This window comes from Vigna angularis, chromosome 4 (genome assembly GCF_016808095.1).
Source record: "Vigna angularis cultivar LongXiaoDou No.4 chromosome 4, ASM1680809v1, whole genome shotgun sequence".
NCBI classification, from domain to species: Eukaryota; Viridiplantae; Streptophyta; class Magnoliopsida; order Fabales; family Fabaceae; genus Vigna; species Vigna angularis.
The window spans coordinates 3,886,569-3,907,314 of NC_068973.1; the positions used below are offsets into that span (position 1 = coordinate 3,886,569).

At 30.3% G+C, this 20,746-nt stretch overlaps 3 protein-coding genes across 4 annotated transcripts; 2 read left to right on the top strand and 1 right to left on the bottom strand.

Moving 5' to 3' along the window:
* The first annotated feature begins 5,099 nt into the window (after positions 1–5,099).
* On the top strand, positions 5,100–6,072 carry LOC108331122 (auxin-binding protein ABP19a). Its single transcript, XM_017565753.2, has one exon. It carries the CDS (start codon positions 5,153–5,155, stop codon positions 5,783–5,785), a length of 633 nt encoding a protein of 210 aa, XP_017421242.1. The 5' UTR covers positions 5,100–5,152; the 3' UTR covers positions 5,786–6,072.
* A 5,640-nt stretch (positions 6,073–11,712) lies between these two features.
* LOC108330747 (MOB kinase activator-like 1A) lies at positions 11,713–14,672 on the top strand. Of its 2 annotated transcripts, none has more exons than XM_017565276.2 (8): positions 11,713–11,868; positions 11,950–12,041; positions 12,950–12,998; positions 13,111–13,219; positions 13,399–13,492; positions 13,952–14,085; positions 14,193–14,356; positions 14,490–14,672. In XM_017565276.2, exons 2-8 carry the CDS (start codon positions 12,016–12,018, stop codon positions 14,559–14,561), a joined length of 648 nt encoding a protein of 215 aa, XP_017420765.1. In that variant the 5' UTR covers positions 11,713–11,868; positions 11,950–12,015; the 3' UTR covers positions 14,562–14,672. The 2 variants fall into 2 exon arrangements, with proteins under 2 accessions (XP_017420765.1, XP_017420766.1); XM_017565277.2 differs by having other exon boundaries at positions 11,728–11,868; positions 11,941–12,041.
* A 1,190-nt stretch (positions 14,673–15,862) lies between these two features.
* Positions 15,863–20,036, bottom strand: LOC108332178 (O-fucosyltransferase 35). Its single transcript, XM_017567353.2, has 9 exons — positions 19,528–20,036; positions 18,797–18,940; positions 18,548–18,620; positions 18,398–18,468; positions 18,220–18,308; positions 17,563–17,695; positions 17,071–17,303; positions 16,418–16,894; positions 15,863–16,307 (listed from the first exon to the last, which is right to left on the bottom strand). The coding sequence occupies exons 1-9, from the start codon at positions 19,882–19,884 to the stop codon at positions 16,094–16,096; spliced, it is 1,791 nt and encodes a 596-aa protein (XP_017422842.1). The 5' UTR covers positions 19,885–20,036; the 3' UTR covers positions 15,863–16,093.
* Between the last annotated feature and the right edge of the window lie 710 nt (positions 20,037–20,746).

The window sequence follows — 20,746 nt, forward strand, 5'->3', positions numbered from 1 at the left end:
AAAGATATGATCCCTCCACAAGGATTATTACTGTTTTGATGTCAGTTTTTATTATTTTGATTTGAGCATGCAGTGTTAGGCACATTGCGTTGAAAAATGGCATGAAACTAACCACTTTCTGCGACATGCGGTCCATTGACTAATTATTAACGTAGCACTTTTTCAATGGGCTCCATAATTCAATCTAATAAGTAAAAAACAGAAAGAAAAAGAAAACAAAAAACTAAGGTTGGTGTTTTAATTCTTTGATGTTATACCACAACGTTTGGTACCTATGCACATGATATATGTGGTCCACTTTGCCAAAAAGTTAGTCCTAATGATACACCTTAGTGTTGTAGCCATTGTTGAATTTTCCAATGCATGCTTTTATTAGCATCAAATTAGAGAGGTAACTGTTCCAAACTAACATATATACCTCACTTCACTTTACCATCATAATCACACACTTCACAAAATTAGGGTTTTTGTTTAAGTGTATTGAATTTGTGTATTCTTCTTATTTTTATTTTTTTCCTTGTATGTGCCATGTAACATTATTTTTGATTTAAAATAGTTATCTAAATAGACTCCAGTTTTTAGTTTAATTTCTTTTATGATGTCATTTTTTAATATAGGTTATTTGAAATAATAAACTTAAAACACATTCTCTTATTTCTAAAACAAAGTAAAATATAAAATCCCATAATCAAAATCCAGTAGAATTAATTTGAATTTGATTAAATGAAACATACCATAAACCGATCAAACAACGTAATTACCTTCTTTCACAAAAATTGGGCCTATTCGATATGCCCAAATTAATTAGGAATACTTCCACACAACAAAAAAAGACAGCTTCCCCTGCACCACCACGTTCTTCTCTCTGCACCATTACATCTCCAATTTACCCTTGGTAGACATTTAAAGTTGGTGGTTAAAATTTTTTACTTTTTACCAATATATAAACATGGACCCCACCCCACGGAAATGTATCTCCATTTTCGTCTGCAACCATTTTTATTTTATTTTGGTTTTTTAAATAGTTTTTACTCTATATAAAAAAATTTACAAAAAAAATCTAACAAAATAATATATTCTAAATATAATTTTAATAAATCTAACAAAAATAATAATAAACCAAAAAAAATAATAACCAGAAGGCCAAAACAGAAATAGAAGATTCATTTGGTTCTCAACAGATGTGAACATCCATATTAATGTGAACATCCGTTGAAGGCCAAATGAATCTTCCATTTCCGTTTCGGCTTTTGGTTTCACTCATTTTATGGACACAACAGAGAACATACAACACCACAACACACAACATACTAAAATAACAGTACATACAAAACCTAAATAACAAACCAAACAAAATAGATAGAAAGCTCAAACCAAGAAATGAAAAACAATAAGAAAATAACCTGGATATGAAGAGAGGAAACCAAGCACGAACCACACTCCTCTTCGCGAACTCACCACCTTAATTACAAAGGAAACAACGATGCAAAGACATAAAAGACAAAATAATAGAGAAAGATAAAATAGAATTCAAAAAAAGACAAGAAGATGAAGAGAGTAAGAAGAAGAGAGAAATGAGATTATGTGGAGTGTGGGTAAGCGACGTAATGAAAGGGAGAGAAGAAAAGATTAAGGTTTTAAACTAAATAAGGTAAAAGTAAAAAAAAAATTATTGAAAGTTACTTTTGAAATATAAAAAATTGATGAGAAGGGTGTGGTGATATAAGGATAAAGGTGTGGTGGTGTAAGGAGAAGCACTCCAAAGAAAAGGATCTTTTATTATATTAGTGCCACTGGATTGTCACTACAACATGAAATCCAAATGGAGGCTTTTTATTCTTACATCTCCATAATTTATTGGCGCACTCCGTAATTTTTAAAAATAGCTGTTTTACCCTTTATAAAAATAATTTTTTTGATTATTTATTTCAAAGGTATTTTTAGAATAAATTTTTTGAAATATAATCTTTAAAAAAAAATCAAAACAAAATTTCTTAGAATAGAATATCCGATGGAAAATTTCTGAAACGCATTTCAAAAGAAGTTTTCTGAAATAAAATCTATGGAATAAATTTTCTAAAATAATGTTTTTCAGAATAATTTTTTTGAAATAAAATTTTCAAATATATATTCCAAGAAAAAAAATTCAAAATAACTTCTCTCTCTGTAGTGTAGTGCAGTGAGAGAGTATTTTGACTATTTTTTGTTTTTTTTTTTCTGTTAGTATACGATGCAGTTAGTAGTGATGTAGCTGCAGAAAGCAAAATATCAAAATGGAATGGACGCCTGAAAATTTCGGACCTTTTCTTTTTGACCTTCACAATTTCTCCATACACCTCTGATCATAGTGAAACGAGAAAAATAACAGTTTTTTTTTTTTGCAAATTTCAGAAAGTATTATCCAAATATATATTAATAAAATTTAAATTATGAATTCGAAAATAATTTAAAATATTTATTCTAGAATAATAAATTTAAACTTAATAATCTGAAATTAATTTTTATTTTAGAATTAATATTTAAACATGTTGACTTATTTTAGAGTTAAAAAAATAGAAAAAGATTTAGAACATTTCAGAGTAGTATTTTTCCAATGCCTTGCAATCCAGCGAATTGTACACCAATTTTGACATAAAAGGTGACAACATGTTTCTACAAGAGTTTTCCTTTCTATAAATAATATTTTCTTTCTTTAAATTACCTAATAGACCTAAACCAACTTTATTTACCAATCTAGAACTTTTTATTATTTATACTCAGAATTTTTATTATTTAGCAAGAATTATGTAAGATTCAGCTGGATTGAGGTAAGTCCAGATGAATAAAACAAAGGGCGAGAGAGCTTACGAGGAAGAAGGGTAATTTAATAAAAAACGAAGTTAAAAAATAGTGCAATTAGTAAAAGAGGGATGGTGTAAATAGCATGGACCAACGTAGACCTAGCTTGTACTAAAATTAAGCTTCCTAAACCCTTAATTTCAATAATTTTGAAGTTTCTTGTTGGGTGTAGACAATAGCTACGGAGAAGCCTACACTAATTTCAAGGAAAATATTCTTTTTAACACCACTTCCACCAATTGACAGTCCATTTTTAAGAATATTTCAGTCACTACAAAAATTAACTTGTATATTTATAAATAAAGAGAGATTAAAAAAATAAAATAATAAACATAAAATGTGTGTAAAAATCTGTTGCCAGTCATAATGGCATCAAGTGAAAATTGATCTATACAATCAGTATCAATTATTTAATATTTTTATACATAAATTATAATAATTATATTTAGTGAGAACGTTTTCAAGAATTATTTATAACTCTGTTTATGTAAAATATAGCAACTATCTTAAATTTTAAGTTATATTTATACCATAACAATCTTAAAAGATATTTTTGAATAAAATCCTTTCATAGAATGACATATATACTAAAACATTATTGTTAATTAAAAATTATGTTACCTATTCAATCAATATTCAAGTTTTCACTTAATTTAAAATTTTAATACGAATCAATTTTGAATTCGATTTGCTAATAATTTGACTTACTCAAGTTGAATATGTAGTGAGGTAAGTTAATTTATTATAATCCATCATTTCTTTTTGTTGACTCACTATAACTCATCTATTTTTTTGTATGTTTATTTTGATGTTGGGTACAAACGGATAAAATAAGATATGAACATGAATTTATATACACATAAGATATTTCAATTGGTAAGAGACCTTTTGAAGTGATACCAAAAGCAAATCCATGAGGGTTTAACTCTAACTAGACAATATCTTATCAGTGTGGAGATTTATGTGTATGTGTGTATGTTGAACCTCCTTACAAATTAATTTATATTTAGAGTTTAATATCATTTTGGATTGTATTTATTTAGATTATACTATATTTTTTTGATTTTGAAAATTTAACTTTATTTTGAACTGAAATTTATTTATATTTGAATTATAAAAAAATTGTTATTCTTTCTAGAATTAAAAAAAATTGTAATAAATAAGTTAGCAATCCTTTTAATTCACTTATATGTGATATGTTAAACTAAATTTGAATTTTTTTAATTTGTTAATAAGTAAACTGAATTTAGTTAATTTGTTAAATGGTGAGAAATAATCCGTTTTGATAAATGTATATAAATTTACAAATTAGGAAAGCGCAGGTGTAATTTGTGCAGAAATGTTAATGAGAATGTCCACCTTTTTCTAGAGAAGTCTTTGAAATTAAAAAATATCTGGGAATCCAAGAGTAATGCAACGGTTAACCCTGATAAGACTTCATACAGAGACAACAGAAAAGCTATTTTGATGACAATGAGAGTGACATAAGGATATGGAGGATCCTACCAGACTTGGCAGAATATGTGCAGAATGATCCTCAAGAGAAAAACATATTATTTACACCAATTTCATCTTTTGGTTCAGTAAAAACTAGCTTCCCTGCAAGATAGGGAATTCAAGATGACCACAGATATATAAGTTTTCAAAACTTGCAGAGGGTCCTTGTTCTAGCTGTCAAAACGTCTTCTTCTGCCCATGTGCTTCTGCATGGACCACTCAAAATCCATCAACAATGCTTCTACTATAAACATATACTCATTTTCCTTTTAAAGACTTAAACCTGTAACATCAAACTATCCGTTGCTCTATTTTTCTATCCACTGTACCTGTTAATGTCTAAGGTCAATTTATAAGTATAAACCTCACCTTAATTTTATAATAAAATTGAATTAAATTTAAAGTTTATTATGGGTAAGATCATTTTACATCAATTCTCTTTACTAATAAGATAGTTTTGAGAGCATTATGGGGTTAATTTCAAGAATCACGTTACATACTAGAGCAACTGATCCTCCAAATAAACTATATTTTCTTTTAGAGTGTTAGAAAGATCCTGTTTTTCACATCCATTTGAAGCCAAAAGACACTTGTTGTTGTTATTCGGGAAGAAAAAGTTGTCGTTCACATGCACCGGACTTAGCTCAGAAATGTGTCGTTTCTACGTACAAGACATGTAAGAAAAATCTATCCACACTCACGCACACATCTTTAACGATATTGAAAGGCAATGGTGAATTAAGAAATATATATAATAGAACTAAATCTCTCAGCTTAGCCACTCTGATATAACACAGAAACCAACCTATCAAGAAGAATGAAGATAGTCCTGAGCATCTTCTTGAGTTTATCACTGCTCTCTCTCTCCCACGCTTCTGTGGTAGATTTCTGTGTGGCAGATTACACAGCTCCCAATGGCCCTGCAGGCTACTCATGCAAGAAGCCTGCACACGTGACAGTGAATGACTTTGTCTACTCTGGCCTTGGCATTGCTGGCAACACCTCAAACATCATCAAAGCTGCAGTGACTCCAGCATTTGATGCTCAATTTCCTGGTGTCAATGGCCTTGGAATTTCTGTTGCACGTTTGGACTTGGCAGCCGATGGGGTTATCCCACTCCACACACACCCTGGAGCCTCAGAACTGTTGGTTGTTGTGGAGGGTCAAATCTGTGCTGGATTCGTTGATTCCGGCAACAATGTGTACCTCAAAACCCTCGAAAAGGGTGACATCATGGTGTTCCCTCAGGGCTTGCTGCACTTCCAAATCAACTCTGGTAACTCTCAGGCTTTAGCTTTCGTGAGCTTCAGCAGTGCCAACCCTGGCCTCCAGATTCTCGACTTTGCTTTGTTCAAGAGTGACTTCCCCACTGAACTCATCACCCAAACCACTTTCATTGATGCTGCTGTGGTCAAGAAGCTCAAGGGTGTTCTTGGAGGATCAGGTTAAATTGAAGTCTATGGAATTGTCCATGATAAAATATAGGAGTATAATGTACTCAGGGTTTGTGTCATTTTTGTTGAATTTAATTATTTGTGTGATTTTCGTCCTTGCATGCATGTAAAAGCATGCACAGGTTCTTCTTCTTTAGCAGGCTTTGTTAGCAGTGATTTGGTTTTGCTTATATTGTTAGTTTCTTCTTGTCAAGTCAAGTAATTAAGCTTCTTTGAGGCTGATGACTACCAACTTCAGAAATTTGTGCTACAAGATGAATAAATGTTTCATATTTTCTGCCACTTCTGATTGTTTTTGTTAGAAGTCACGTTAAGAAAGGAAATTAGAATTATATTGAGTATCTAATATTTGTAACGAGTTTATGGCTTTCTAACTTTTACCAAAAGAAGAAAGAAAGAAACGAGGAAGCCAACAAAATTGAAAAGGAAAAAAAACAAAAAAAATTACATTAGGAAAAAGATATTTTGACGCGCATTATTTTATAACATTTTGGCAGGATATATTTATAATTTTTTTTACTGATTTATTATTTTTTTATTATTGTGTTAATGTAATTTAAATTTAATAAAGAAAATAATATATATACTATGTTAAAATATTATGAAAAAAATCTGTGTTAAAGATATCATTCATATGCCTTTATGGATATATGCACGGATAGAGAGGAGGAAAAAACTGAAAAGAAACTGAAAAAAATTATATAACTTAAAAAATGAAAAGAAACTGAAAAAATTATTACTTAATAATTTGTACCATGTTTCTAGTGTCAACTTACACCCTTTTTAGGGATAATATGATGAAAAAAAATGTAATTCTTTATTTCTAAAAGGATAAAAGATAAAATAATAAATATAAAATGTGTAAAAATTTATTATTTGAAAATATTATGGTCTATATATATATATATATAATATTACTTGTTATAATTATTATAATAGTGAAATAAAAGATAAAATGAACAGCTCTTTTAAAATTATTCGCATGTTAACTAATTCATTCCTTGCATACATATTACTGAAACATTATAAGATGTAAATTATTTTTTAGGTATAACTAAATTTCAATCATTCAATTAAAATAGATAGAAATTAAAATTAAAATTTCACTTAAACAACAAAATATTTAATAATGATAACAATTTCTTACTTAAGACTTTGCGTTTATTAATCACTATTTAATTAATATAATCTTTTGGCATTAAAGAACTTGACATAGTACAGTTTACGGACGAAGCAGTCTAAAAACAAAGTATTTGTTGTTTCTTTCTTTTACATGTTTGTTTGCTTTCTTAGCTATAATGAAATGCTTTTGTACTACTAAATATATTACATTTAGTAACATTAAAAAATATGTTACTAATATAATTTAGTAACATTTTATCAAATGTTAGGTATTTCTCTATGTTACTAAAAACTTTTAGTTACTTTTTATATATTAATAGAATAATTTACAAGAGTGTTACTAAAATTTTAAGTGATATTTCAGTAAAGAAAATGTAACATTTTAAAAATGTTGCAAAAACCTTTTAGTAACATTTATTTTTAATAAAAGTTACATTATAAAAGTGTTACCGAAATTTTTTTGTAACTTTTCTTTTAATAAAAGGTAACATTTTAAAAGTGTCATTAAATATTTATGGTAACATTTTTAAATAGAGACTACATTATATAAATATTGTTTTTGTAACATGTAAAAAATGTCACTAATTCTTTTATTTTAAAGTGAAATAAAATATTTTCTAATAAATTTCTCTTTTTAATAAACTAAAATTATGTTAATACTGATTTTTATCATTGGCTAAACTAAAAACATAAAATATTAAAATTTTCAAAGTATACTTAAAAAATAACTTATATTTTTATATCATCATTATCTAGATCAATCATCAATATACCATTTAAGTGATGGATTTCCTTTATTTGATCATTCTTATTTAATTTTTTTGCAAGGATAATATTATAAAGGCAACAAATTAAATGGAACTTAAAGTTGAAAACTGTTAAAAGTACATAAAAAGTATTTTGATGTAATAATACTAGCAATCGGACCAACATGACATTTATAATATCAGGTAACACTAAATCCTAAACTTTAATCTTTATTAAGCTATTTAAACCTTATTATGCTATTAGTGTATCTCCGCTTTTCAACTTCAATAGCTGCAATAATAATCCTATTGGGCAAAACAATAATAAGTGACTAGTTATCCACTGAGAATCAGAGCAGGGGTATGTATCCTAGCATGCTTATTTAAATAAAGTAATATTATAATGTTGTAAAATTAATACAAAAAAAGTCATTTTGTTTAAAAAACATGTATAGGAGGTGACAATTGCTAGAGGAATCAATAGTTTGAAATTTAAAAAGTCATAATTTCTGATAAAAAAATCCAATCAAATTGATGCATAATGATTCAGATAATTTTTAAAATAAGAAGTTATATATTACAAATAGTAAAGGAAGAAAAACTAGAAAATATAAATTACAAATTAATGTATAATGATTCGGATAACATCAAATGCTGTTTATTTCATTTGGTAAACAAAATTTAGTTGTTAAATACTTGTGTTGATTGGGAGTGAGTTTAGCTATGATTTCATCTTTATTTAGAAAATAGCCTTAATCAAATATGTTCATAAAAACTAAAATGTGTTGTTCCCAGTACTTAATCTACCGAATAATAATATATTATCCCTTTTTTCGCTCAAATATACATAGAAATATAAGTACATGGACATACAAGGTTAAGAGGAAAGTAATAATTAAAGAACAACCAGTGTTTTTAATAGTAACCAAAACCAACAACAATAATGGACAGGACAAATTTTAGTAGTCATGAATAATTGGATACTTACAAAAGATTCTTCAATATTTAGAAAGAATTTTATAAAAATAAATATATAAGAGTATTGAATGAAAAAAAATAATTTAGTACTTCCTATGACTATGATATATTTATATTTTTTTTTATCTCTGAAACAAATACTTAATAACCAAAAATTATATTGTTAATTGTAAACACTTGAGTAATATTGCACATCTTTCAAACTAACACTCCATGGGTTACAGTTGAAATTTTGCCAACCATATATATGTTAAAGGCACTATGGATATATGTTAAAAATACTCTCATGCTTAAGTTAATTTTCAGTAATATCGATAAGTTATCACAATTAAGTTTTAAATATCTAATAAATATGATTACCTACTTACTTACCTTGTCTCTTATAGATTATGGAATGAATTTTTGTTTAAGACTGGTCCAATCACCACCCCCAATGTCTTATAAACATGTTTTATCTTATTAATTATTTTAAGGTTTTCATAATATATAAGATATCGATAGGTCATTGATGTTGGTAGTGACCAACGAATCTACATTGTTTAAAAGATTTGACTAACAACTCATTTTGAAATTAGGTTTAGGTTGACCGATCAGGATTCATATCGTATAATTATATATTTTTGTTTAATATGAGGTAGATGAGGGTACAAAGGCCATTCAATTAGGTGTGCTTGAGTGTTAAACTTATTTTTGAGAAGTGTGATTCAACTTCTTTTAAAATTAGGTGATATTTCATTTTATCAAATACGTCTAAAGATGTCCACATGTTTATGTTGTCTACTAAATTTGGATGCATTTTGACCTTGTAATCTGCGTCGACTGGTCTAGTATTATGGAACTTGCATACCATGCTATATGACTTCGTTTGCCTATCCTATGCTACTTGTACCTAATCTTGCACGTGATAAATTTTTCTTTGGAGTGTTTTTAAAACTTTCATGTAAAACCTACATATGACCATACAGACCTATGGATTTAAGCAATCTATTACATACTTAGTAGCTTGTTAGATAACCAAAACATGATGTCATTTTTTATCATCAAACCCATGAATGTCTTAAGAAAAAAAAATTATGCATAAAAACTTGTGTCTAATAAGTTTATTCTGTTAAAGTTTTAATTTTCTTAATTAAGTTAATTCATTATTTTTAAGTTTTACAATAATGTCTGACAAAACTAGAAAATCAACACTTAAACAATAAGATCTTAAACCATACAAAATCTTCTATTATCACTTGAAATAAAGTCTTATTAAGAAATATACTCATTTCTGAATTTGATCCCTCTTAGCAGAAAATTAGAGAAGAATGCATAAAAAAAGCTTACAAAAATATTTACATTTATTTTTTATTCAAGTATTTATAAACCAACTTAAAAACCCACAAAAAAAAGCTTGAAAGACTTAACAAATGCAAAAATTCAATGGTTGCAGATAGAGACTCTTTGCCTAATAAATGTACAAAAATTAAAAGAAAATCTACAACCAATAAAACTTTATAAAATATCTTTTAAAAACTAAAAACTATTCTATAAGTGTACTAAGTCATGATATTCATTTTCCAATTGTGATGTCTTGCTTACTTATACATAAATATTTTAAAATTTACTTAAAAGGGAGTTCAACTTAATTCAATTTGAATGAATTAGCATAAAATAATTTGTTTATCTCATCTTCTATTTTCTATTTCCTATGTAGATGGTGTATATTGTTTAAATCCTTATACAAAAGTTTTATAAGAAGCTATTTAAAAAATAATCAAAAAAGAAACACTAACTACATAGTGTACATTTGCGAAAAAATTATAATTCTATCAAACCCTTTTAAAAATTAATATGTAATTTCATTCTTAAATATAAACTATTAATGAAATTACTTTAAAAAAATCGAAAATACTTGTAACATTTGTTAGTAAACCTTTTTTTAAAGGGACTATATAAATGAATACTTATCTAAAACGCTTATATGTTATTATAACTTTGAATGTTTTGCAAAAATTTACCTTCAATGTTGTGTTTGTTTTCCTTTGTAATTATGTATCAATAATTTTGCGTTGAATTGCAATTGTCAACCCAATGAATTTGTGTGATAAGAGAATTATTGAATTAAAAATTAGTGGATTATATAAAAGGTATATGATTCCAACCATTGAGTTTTATCTTTATATTAAATATATTACGTATCAATTTTTATGAAATTTTAACAATAAATTATTTAGAATTTTTGTATATTTTAAAACTATGTATTATGGTTTTTTTAATTGATGTATGAACGAGATGAAGATATAAAATGCAAATATTTGGTAGGCAAAAATAACATTTTTGTAGAGAAAAATAACTCACAATATATAGCAAGTATTAAAGACACATACGAAAATTAAATTTTAGTATGTATTAAAAAAATTTTCAGACCATATAATGAAAATCAAATAAAAAGAAGGGGAGGAATTTATCACAAAGTGGTCACAACAATTATTATGTGCAAAGTAAACATATAGTATCATGGATGATCTCATTCCAATTAATACTTATAAATTAAACATATAGTACCCAATATAAAGTTGGCATCAAGCTGTAAATGATTGGATGAGAGAGAACCTTCAACGTGATTTTGACAATTATATTTCGCCAAAAAAATTAAAAACATTTTTAAATCGAGAACTTGTCACTTAAGAAACTTGTCAAAGCCACTCAAAAATTAATCCATTTATTTTTCCTTCTGTTATAGTTTTTTTCTTCTCTATCTTTCCACTGATATAGGAAAACATTATATTTAACGTTGTACAACAAATTATGGCAATTTGAATAGATTTAAGTTACTATATTTTGAAGAGAACATTTCAAACTTAAGCCCACCACCATAAAATTTTCTTGAGGAATAAAAAAGGATATTTGTTTTTAATGCTTTCATTCACCATTAATTTGATATCTGAATTCATGTGCAACTGTTATAATAAAAAAGGATATCTGAATTCAAGCCTATCATTCATTCATCAAACTCTTAAAATTGTAAGAGGCTAAAAAGGAAAAATGACCAAATGAGGATAAGAATATATGCCAAAAATAAAAGGGATAAGAAAAAGGTGGAAAATTAGGAGAAAAAAAAGAGGAACATGAGGCAGAGCCAGCCAGGTAAGCATAATGCAGGTTGGCAAATGGAGTTTTTCGGTTTCTCTCTCTATTTTGGGGGAAGAGAGAGAGAAACGGAAGAAATGACAGACTGGCAATGAGGAGGGTAAGCACTCTCTGTCTCTGTGTCTATATATATATTTATATAAACTTGTTTTGTTAATTCATCAAATTTTAGTGTTTGTAGTTGTGATAGGACGACCCTTTGGTATTTGGATCTTCAAGAAAAAGAGACACTTGGGATTGAGTCACCATGAGTCTCTTCGGTCTTGGAAACAGGTTTTTCATTTCACTTCCTCTCTTATTTCTTCTGATTGATATTTTCATTATGATTCTGTGATTTTTTGTAGAAAAATTGTCTTTTTATGTGTTCTTGTTTTACCCTTTTGAGGACGAGCTTGGATTTTGATTTTTGTGGCTGCTCTTGATTTGTTTTAAGATGTGTTTTTATCCCTTTGTTTGATCTTAGAGTTTTCTTAATCTGTTTGTACGTAAATTGTCTTCTGTGTTCTGTTAAATGGGATGGTTGATCAAATAGATAAAACTATAACAGACATAATGATTATTGATTGTGTTGATAACATGGCTATGAAATCTCTATGCTTTAATTTGATTATTGCTTTTATTATATTATAGCAATGGTGTTTTTGCCACATTCTGAAGTTGATAGTAGGAATTGATCAAGCGATTCAGGACAGAGAATTCAAATAGGCATCTAATTAATGTAATAAGGGATGTTTAGATCAGAGGATCGAGCAGGGTGAAAAATATAATCTCCCAATATTGGGGGAGAGGCAAAAGTTGCAAGGAAGGAATTTTAGCCCTTTACATCTTTTGAACCGAACAAGGGGTGAAATTCCTGATATATTAAATGTTTTGTCTCAACTGACTTGTCTCAACCGAGTGATATTACTAGGTTTTGTCATGGCAGAAATACGGTCATACTTGATTTTGTGGTAGATGGGTTCTTTTTGAGTTTTAGTTGCTTCTGGTTTGAATCCATACGCATTTATTGGGCATAGATCACTAGTAGAAACCATTATATGACCAAAATTGCTCCAATCTGCAACATTTTCTGAAAGTGAAATGATTGTCTCTTTTTATGTTTTTGTCTCAAAGTTTTGTGATGTACTTTTGTTTTGTTTCTGTAAATGACAACTCATGCAATCAAACTTTGATTAATACAGAAACCAAAAAACATTTCGTCCAAAAAAGAGTGCCCCATCGGGAAGTAAGGTTGGTATTTTTGCTTGTGGAATGGTTAATGGATTCTTTTGCATTTTTTGTTTTGTTTATGGTTTATGTCCAACCAATTGAGCCTTCTATACATTTTGGTTATAAAATACAGGGTGCTCAACTTCAAAAACACATCGATGCCACGTTGGGTAGTGGAAACTTGAGGGAAGCAGTTAAACTGCCTCCTGGTGAAGATATCAACGAGTGGCTAGCTGTAAACAGTAAGAATCTTTAATATTTGGCTCTTTGCAGATAGTACTCTAGTTTCTATCTATAGATTGACAGTGCTTGGTGTTTTATTTATGCATAGCGCGGTTACTTTTTGTCATTGGTGATTATATTTCATGACATAGTTAAGAAATTTTGCACATTGTTATTTATATTTTGTTTCTATGTGCAGCTGTTGACTTCTTTAATCAAGTGAATATCCTGTTTGGTACACTTACTGAATTCTGCACAGCAAATAACTGCCCTACAATGTCTGCCGGACCAAAGTATTTTTCATCCTTCAACCACTCTTCTTAATTTACTTACATAGCATTGTTGCAGCTAGATCAGATGGGCTATTTGAATGTTTGAGAATGAGTAGGTTTGGAGTTATGTGGGAGATTCTTGTCTTGAATGTGCAGTTTATAGCTAAATACATTTTCTAAGATGATTCATAGAGCTGTATGTATAGGGAGGGACAAAGGAAACAGATTTCAACCAAGAAACTGGGAAAATTTATTTTACATAAAACATGTGAATAATTAATAAAGCATACTATGTTCCTTGAGACTGCAGCAACCTTTTTCAAATTTTCTTTGCCATTTTTCCTTAACTTTTTCATGGTCTAGTTTGGTCAATTATCCATAGCTTCATATCCTAAAATGAAGAATCTAAATCAATGTAAACAACATTATTATACATGTATATGAAACAAGTATTGAATATATTACTTATTAAATCTACAGGTATGAGTATAGATGGGCTGATGGTGTTACTATTAAGAAACCAATAGAGGTGTCTGCTCCAAAATATGTTGAGTACTTGATGGACTGGATTGAATCTCAATTAGATGATGAAACAATATTCCCTCAAAGATTGGGTATGTTGGACATACGAATAAAGCCAGTTAGCTGAATTTTCTGGACTGTTATTCACTGATTTTCTGAATTTTCTGCATCATAACACACTTTTTATTAATTTCTGCAGGGGCTCCCTTTCCATCTAATTTCCGAGATGTTGTCAAGACAATCTTCAAGCGATTATTCCGTGTATATGCTCACATTTACCATTCTCATTTTCAGAAGATAGTGAGTTTGAAAGAAGAAGCTCACCTTAATACTTGCTTCAAGCACTTTGTTTTGTTTACTTGGGTAAGTGAGTTACAAAGTTCTAGAAAAATTCATCGATACATTTATTTGTTCCTGTTTTGCATTGTGACTTAGATGTTGTTGCAGGTTGAAATCTGCTGAATTTTGTGGCTGATATGGTTGTATTGTGTTGCAGGAATTCCGTTTGATAGACAAAGCAGAGTTGGCACCTCTTGAGGACCTTGTTGAATCTATTATTCAGTTATAGTGTTATTGATGTTTTCTTCCATAGTTTTTTGGGAGGTTAAACACTGGAATCTTGGCCATACAATTTTGTGCCATTGTAAAAATACTTGCTAAATGAAAAGTCTTTTTTCAACCCCTTGTATTAGTCTCTGACAGATGTTTTCAAGTCCTTTATTTTCTTCCTCCACACTATCATATTAATAACACCATGGAAATATTATTTCTAAGCAAAAAGGCATACATCCATCGTAAGTATTCTTTCTGCGCTTTTTGTTTTATTTTATTAATAAGCATCCATATCTAATTCAACTTTTATTATTAAGATCATCGATGTAAAGCTTTAAGTTTCAAGTTATGTTTGGTATAATTAATCCAGAAAGGTAATTAACAACAACAAAAAAAATGTTTGGTAAAAATACTATTAATTATTAATTCGAATCTTAATATTCGCTAATTAAATATTTTTTGAAATCATAAATTCTAAATTTTTAATTTTTTATAATATAAAAAAATTGTATGAATTGAGTTTCATACCAAAATTTATGATGAAAATAATACTTGAGTAATAAAGAAGTTATATGCTTAAAGCCGAGGTCTTATATTTTTTGAACAAATTAAGATGAACATTTGAATTTAGTTTGTTTTAATAAATGAGTTAAATTGAAATTTTCATTTTAATAAATCTATTACAAATTCAAAGTTATTTTTGACTTGTCTCAACTTCTATATCACTCTGTTTCAAGCCATTCTTCGGTCCAGTTTCCCAAGGTCATTCCTATCCTCTTGTTTGACTATAATAGAATGAATTTGTTTGCGTTCTCAACTTCTTCATTAGCTTGAAGATGTTCTAAAATTGTATCAAGACTCTAATCATTAACGGAAAGTTTCTGTAAAAGGGTAAAAAAGCGAGCAGCATTAAAGTCTCATCTAAGAACAGCTCCTTAAAAGATTTGCTAATGCACAAAACCAGAGTATTTTGTACTATTGAATAATGAACTACAACAATACAGCTTATTTAATCTAGCCATCTTTTCTTGGCATGAAAAGATACTGAATAATTAAAAATCTAGAAATACAAAAAGAAAAAACCTTTTTCTTTAGAAGGGTGACTAAGGATGAGGTTTTCCCCTCAAGGTTTATCATGTGTTGTGAATGGTAGGTATATATGGTATACTTGACCTGCTCGTGCTTGATCCTACAATTTGAAATGTAACAACCTTATGAGTTTATAAATCTGAGTTTACGAATCAAGTTTACATAATTTTCACGGGTTTACGTAAATTTTCACGAGTTTAAGTAAATTTTTGAGTTTGACAACCTTAGTAGCAGCTTTTACTCCTTTTTCTTGGTCCCATATAAGCATGTACACCTTCTCAAACACTCAAGTATTGAAAAAACATGCAGCCTGCCCCAATACATAGCACTTGTGATATAACCAAGCTTTTGAACAATCACATTCTGCTTTCTCAACACAGAAGTACTGAAAATAACCTATTGGACGGCCACAATGCTCTGTACAAGGAACTCTCATCATGGCATCATATGAAAGACAACCTACTGTGAGGTCTCTAATCTTGTTTTTGTTTCACATATACATCCTGGCATAGGATTTGCATAAAAACTTTCCTCCAGCTTAGGAAATTCTCCACGTTCCCTAACATATGGAGCACCCATTCGGTCTTTGTGAAGTATTTTTACCTTGGACCTGAACTTCTCCCAAGAAATTTTTCCTTCATCCAACTTATCAACGAGTTTAACAAAATTTGCCCTGCACCGACCCTTTAATCAGAAATAGTTTCACGTTGCAGCAGTAATGTAAATATGAATACATGATCAAACAGTCAATCTACAAGTATGAATGGGTGAAGAATGTGTTACTTGTCTGGATTGATGGTCTTCTTGAAGTTTTCAAAGCGCCTATGACCTTGTACTGCTTTTGCCATATTCCCATCATAAGTATAGAGAAATATATCACTCTGAAGTGCAACAATATAGTCTATACCAGCTAACATGTTCTGGTGATTCTTATAAGGATTCAACTCTTCTTTGGAAGACAGAGAGGAATGAGAGAAAATGTTGGGGAAATCATCCTCAAGGTATTTCATACTTCCTCTACCATACGATTCGCCGGCTACCAAATAAATCCTGGTTTGTGATGGAAAACCTAGTGCTCTGAGCAATAGGGAAGTTTCCCTGGGAGTTAATGGACAACCCCCTGCCAATCTCCTCTCAGTCCCATTAATCTCCTTCTCCTTCCAGTGACCAACTTCGTATCGCATCTGCCGTAGTTCTTCATCTTCCTCTGCAGTCAAATTGTGACTGCAGCCTGTAAATGCAAGCATATCCTTCTCATACCTGTTAAAAAAGAAGACACAGCAGGGTCATTTAAAGCAAAATATTTAATTCAAAACTTCTAGTCCAGAAAAAAAAAATTATCATTTCGGATAAACTACTAATAGAAAGGAAGAAAATTGAGAAGAGAAGAGGATCCACTCTTTTCATTGTACTAAAATATTAGAGTTGCAACTTGCCTCAAATGAAGCGCAAGATAAGGACTGTCATTCTGTCGCATTCTGGATATTAATTTGTTTCCAAATTCTTCAATTGGAGAGGAATATTTCAGTGCTCTATAATTTACACGACATCTTAGTTTTTGTATTGAGCTTGGTATTCCATTATTAGCAAGCCTGGAATCAGAATGGGTGAAATAGATCACTTTGTGCTGCTTTAGTACAGGAAGAACCTCATTCTTGTAATAACTGGCCTGTGAACAAGCATGTAAATTTATCGACAGTCATTAAAACATTATGGAAAACAGACAAAAAATTGTAATTCTATGAACAAAGAAACTTAATCAATATGGATAGCAAATATGTCTCTCATTTCATAATCTTATTTGATATTCACTGGAACTGGCTACTAAAAAACATCACATGGGTTGCTCGCCTTCCACGAGAATGCAATAAATCAATTACTCAAACATATCATTTTAAACTCAAGAAGTAATAGACAATTATGTTGACCTTAGACCAAGATATAGGAGTTTTGGAGAAAGGTTCAATTTCAGCATATGCAGGTGGTAATGTCTCAACTACTTGGACATCATCCTTCAGTGTCTCGATAAAATGTTTCCAGTCAAACAAATCCTTGAAGCCACTGCAAACATATCAAAACAAATTATTTATGGAGTATTGAGTATTGGATTTTATTTGCAACTTAAAACATCATCTGAACTGTTATCAAATCCAAAAATTGATAGCTGATGTAAAACAATATATGGGGAAGAGAAGAGGGAGAGATTCAAAGGACCAACTAGATCTTTCCCATGCCCACTTTTGCCATTTAAGGCAGAGATTATGAACATTGTAAAAAGATGTTGGCTTTAAGATTGCAATTGATGGCACATTTCTCAAAAAGTGTAAGCTGATGTTCCTGGTTAAACTTATCCCTAGTTCATTTCTTACAGCAATTTGATCATCCCCATTTCTCATTTGTGCAATGCCTCGACTTGAACTAGTCTGAACTAGTCTAACACCACACAAATCTTTTATCAGTAATCATCGCTGACTGAAAACTGAATGAAGTTTTGGTTTTGCAAGAAACAGGGGTATTATTGCGCATACACCAATCAATCCTATTTTCCAATACCACGGTACCAGAGGAGGTAAAAATAAACCAACCTTGCATCACCCCAGTACGAAGTGTGATCAAGAGAAGGAAGAACAAGCGTTGCCTTCATAATCTTAGCAACAGCAACCATATCACATATCTGCATTCAAAATATATTAAAATGTTAGATTATGCTTGTCGCCTTCCTAACTTTTTCAAATATTTCATTAGAAACCAACACATCCAGACCCCAAATCTCATTTGATTCAGGCCACCATTAGCATTAACAAGAATGTAGCCATTGGTCTTCGCATCAAGCTCTGCAAAATTAAACTAAAAAATTAGCAGAGAAAAATAAAAAAAGAATAGCAGAAAATACTTGATATTAAAATAACACACTTTTATGATTTCTTGACAGGTCTATACACTGGGTGAAATTCTCATAGTTGGGATTAGACCAGATTCCTGATTCCTGAACAAAAAGGAAATGCTCATAAATGAAAAGGAAAATACATATGAGAATTTATACACAAATAAAACACCATATGCCGTTCATTCCAATTTCTTGGAATTTTATTTGACAACCTAACATAATGAACTGAATATAATACACTTGAAAACATGATGAGATATAGATTAGAGGCTTACTTCAGCCATGTCACTGTGACTGTCAATCATTCCCGCAGTTACAATCTTTAGAGTTCTTTCAGCCTCATTTGCTCCCTCCCTATGTGCATAACCATGGGAGCTTTGATCCATTAGATTTCGATTATTAATGGAGTCAGACAGTTCCTGATAAGAGGGTGAAGTAATTTACTTAGTGTGACCTCCGTATTCTCAGTCAACCTACCTAATTCTTCCAAATTAGGAGACATCTCAATTATTGTGCTTCAGGTCTTTTAACGTTGTTTTCCAATCAAAATTGAAGTTTCATTTAATAAAGGTTTAAATTAAACACTGGAAAAGGTTATCATCACGATGAACTCTAATTTTCATTGTCGGACAATAATGTTATTCTACTTAATAACCATATATTGTCATCAAAGTGAAATTCATCATTGAAGCACTTAAGAAATGCATCATTGAAATTTCATTTCAATAATCTATAATAATTTAAACATTAATATATGCCTACCATCAAAGTGAAATTCTAATTCTGATGGAAAAACAAAACTAGAAGCACTTAAGATCTGCCCTTGATAAAGTTTTGTCCTCGGTTTCTACAATTTGGTGCAAAATCTATCATTGACAAATAGGGACACTAGAAATGAAAACAAAAGATTTTCAATGACAAGTTTTCCTCTCAACAAATATATAAAAGGCAAGGATCAACAACTTCATCACGTCATAATAAGATTAAGGCGCGGTGTAACTGAAACCTGAACGGATTCACGTGTACTGTGTACTGAAGATCGGAACCACCAGGCAGTGGCACAAATCTTGAGAAGACCCACAAAAAAGCACACCCCACAGAAGAGAAAAAACACCCAGTGCCCAAACTTGTTCCTTTTCTCCTTGTGGCTCACATGATGATGGTGAATATTATTCCTTTTCAAAACAGACCCTTCAGCAGGAGCCAAGGGGGATCTGGGCGAGTTGATTTGAAGCTCAATTTCATGGTTGTTGTTCTTGCGTTTGAACGAATGGGCTCGGCGAGTCATTGAGCCGAGGTAACGTGGGCTGTTGACTCGACCGCCATCCACGGCCGCGGTGCTGTTGCTGCTATTGTGCGCCATGACACGTTATTATTATTCACACAACGTGGTTTTGTTGCTGCCACTGATTAAAGTTGCAGTGAGCGATTGTATTGTTGGTTTTTGTTCCAGATTGTTCTCTCTATTTTCTTTTCTTCTCTAAGCGTGTCTGAATCTGAATAATACGCGGCGCTTGGTCAAGTCTTCATGCTTTACAGTTACTTAGTATCTGTCTTTTTCAACCATTTTTTAATAACGGAAAGAGGCAAAACGAAGAAAATTAGTCTGTAAAAAGTTTACTGTAAGTTGGCTTGGTATGGGTAACTAAAGGTGTAGTCAAAGTTCAACCATCCTAGTCCAATGTTCAAAAGTTTTGGGTGAGAAAATTCCAACAACCTTTCTATAGTACTTAATTTTTTTCTTCTTTTAACTTGATGTTTTCTACCTTGACCATCATGTTCAGTGAAAATGTCTTCTTGGTTTGTGATCTGGTTTTGTTCTAGAAAAAAAATCACTTTTTTATGCATTTTGTCAACTCCTTTCTCTCCCTGCATTTGTGATCTGTGTCACGGGAGAACCTTATTTGCATTTGGTGTTTTCTTTTGGGAAGTGTTGAAATTATATATCCACAGATAAAAAGAAATTATAATAATAAATAGATATTAAATTTCTTTTATATTTTAAGATTAAATAAAATTTAATGTCAATTTTATATTAATAAGGAAATATCTTATAATCTTGCCAAAACTACCATTCTATGGTCATTTAGTGGCTGTAATGGCGACTGTAAAATGGTATATTTATGCTGTGTGGGAAGTTAACTCTTAATGAAAAGTTTAAAGTTGGATAACAATATAAATTATATCTAAAGAGGAAAAAAGAAACACTGGGCGTGTGTTCGCAT

What these genes read in the sequence shown, in the direction of transcription:
- LOC108331122 (XM_017565753.2), top strand. Translation starts at nt 5,153, where the DNA reads ATGAAGATAGTCCTGAGCATCTTCTTGAGTTTATCACTGCTCTCTCTC.
- LOC108330747 (XM_017565276.2), top strand. Translation starts at nt 12,016, where the DNA reads ATGAGTCTCTTCGGTCTTGGAAACAG. An exon ending in CTCTTCGGTCTTGGAAACAG is followed by an intron (nt 12,042 to 12,949) that starts GTTTTTCATTTC and finishes TGATTAATACAG; the next exon opens with AAACCAAAAAACATTTCGTC. An exon ending in CGAGTGGCTAGCTGTAAACA is followed by an intron (nt 13,220 to 13,398) that starts GTAAGAATCTTT and finishes TTCTATGTGCAG; the next exon opens with CTGTTGACTTCTTTAATCAA.
- LOC108332178 (XM_017567353.2), bottom strand. Translation starts at nt 19,884, where the DNA reads ATGGCGCACAATAGCAGCAACAGCACCGCGGCCGTGGATGGCGGTCGA. An exon ending in TCGTACTGGGGTGATGCAAG is followed by an intron (nt 17,696 to 18,219) that starts GTTGGTTTATTT and finishes ATATGTTTGCAG; the next exon opens with TGGCTTCAAGGATTTGTTTG. An exon ending in CTCCTATATCTTGGTCTAAG is followed by an intron (nt 17,304 to 17,562) that starts GTCAACATAATT and finishes GCTTGTTCACAG; the next exon opens with GCCAGTTATTACAAGAATGA.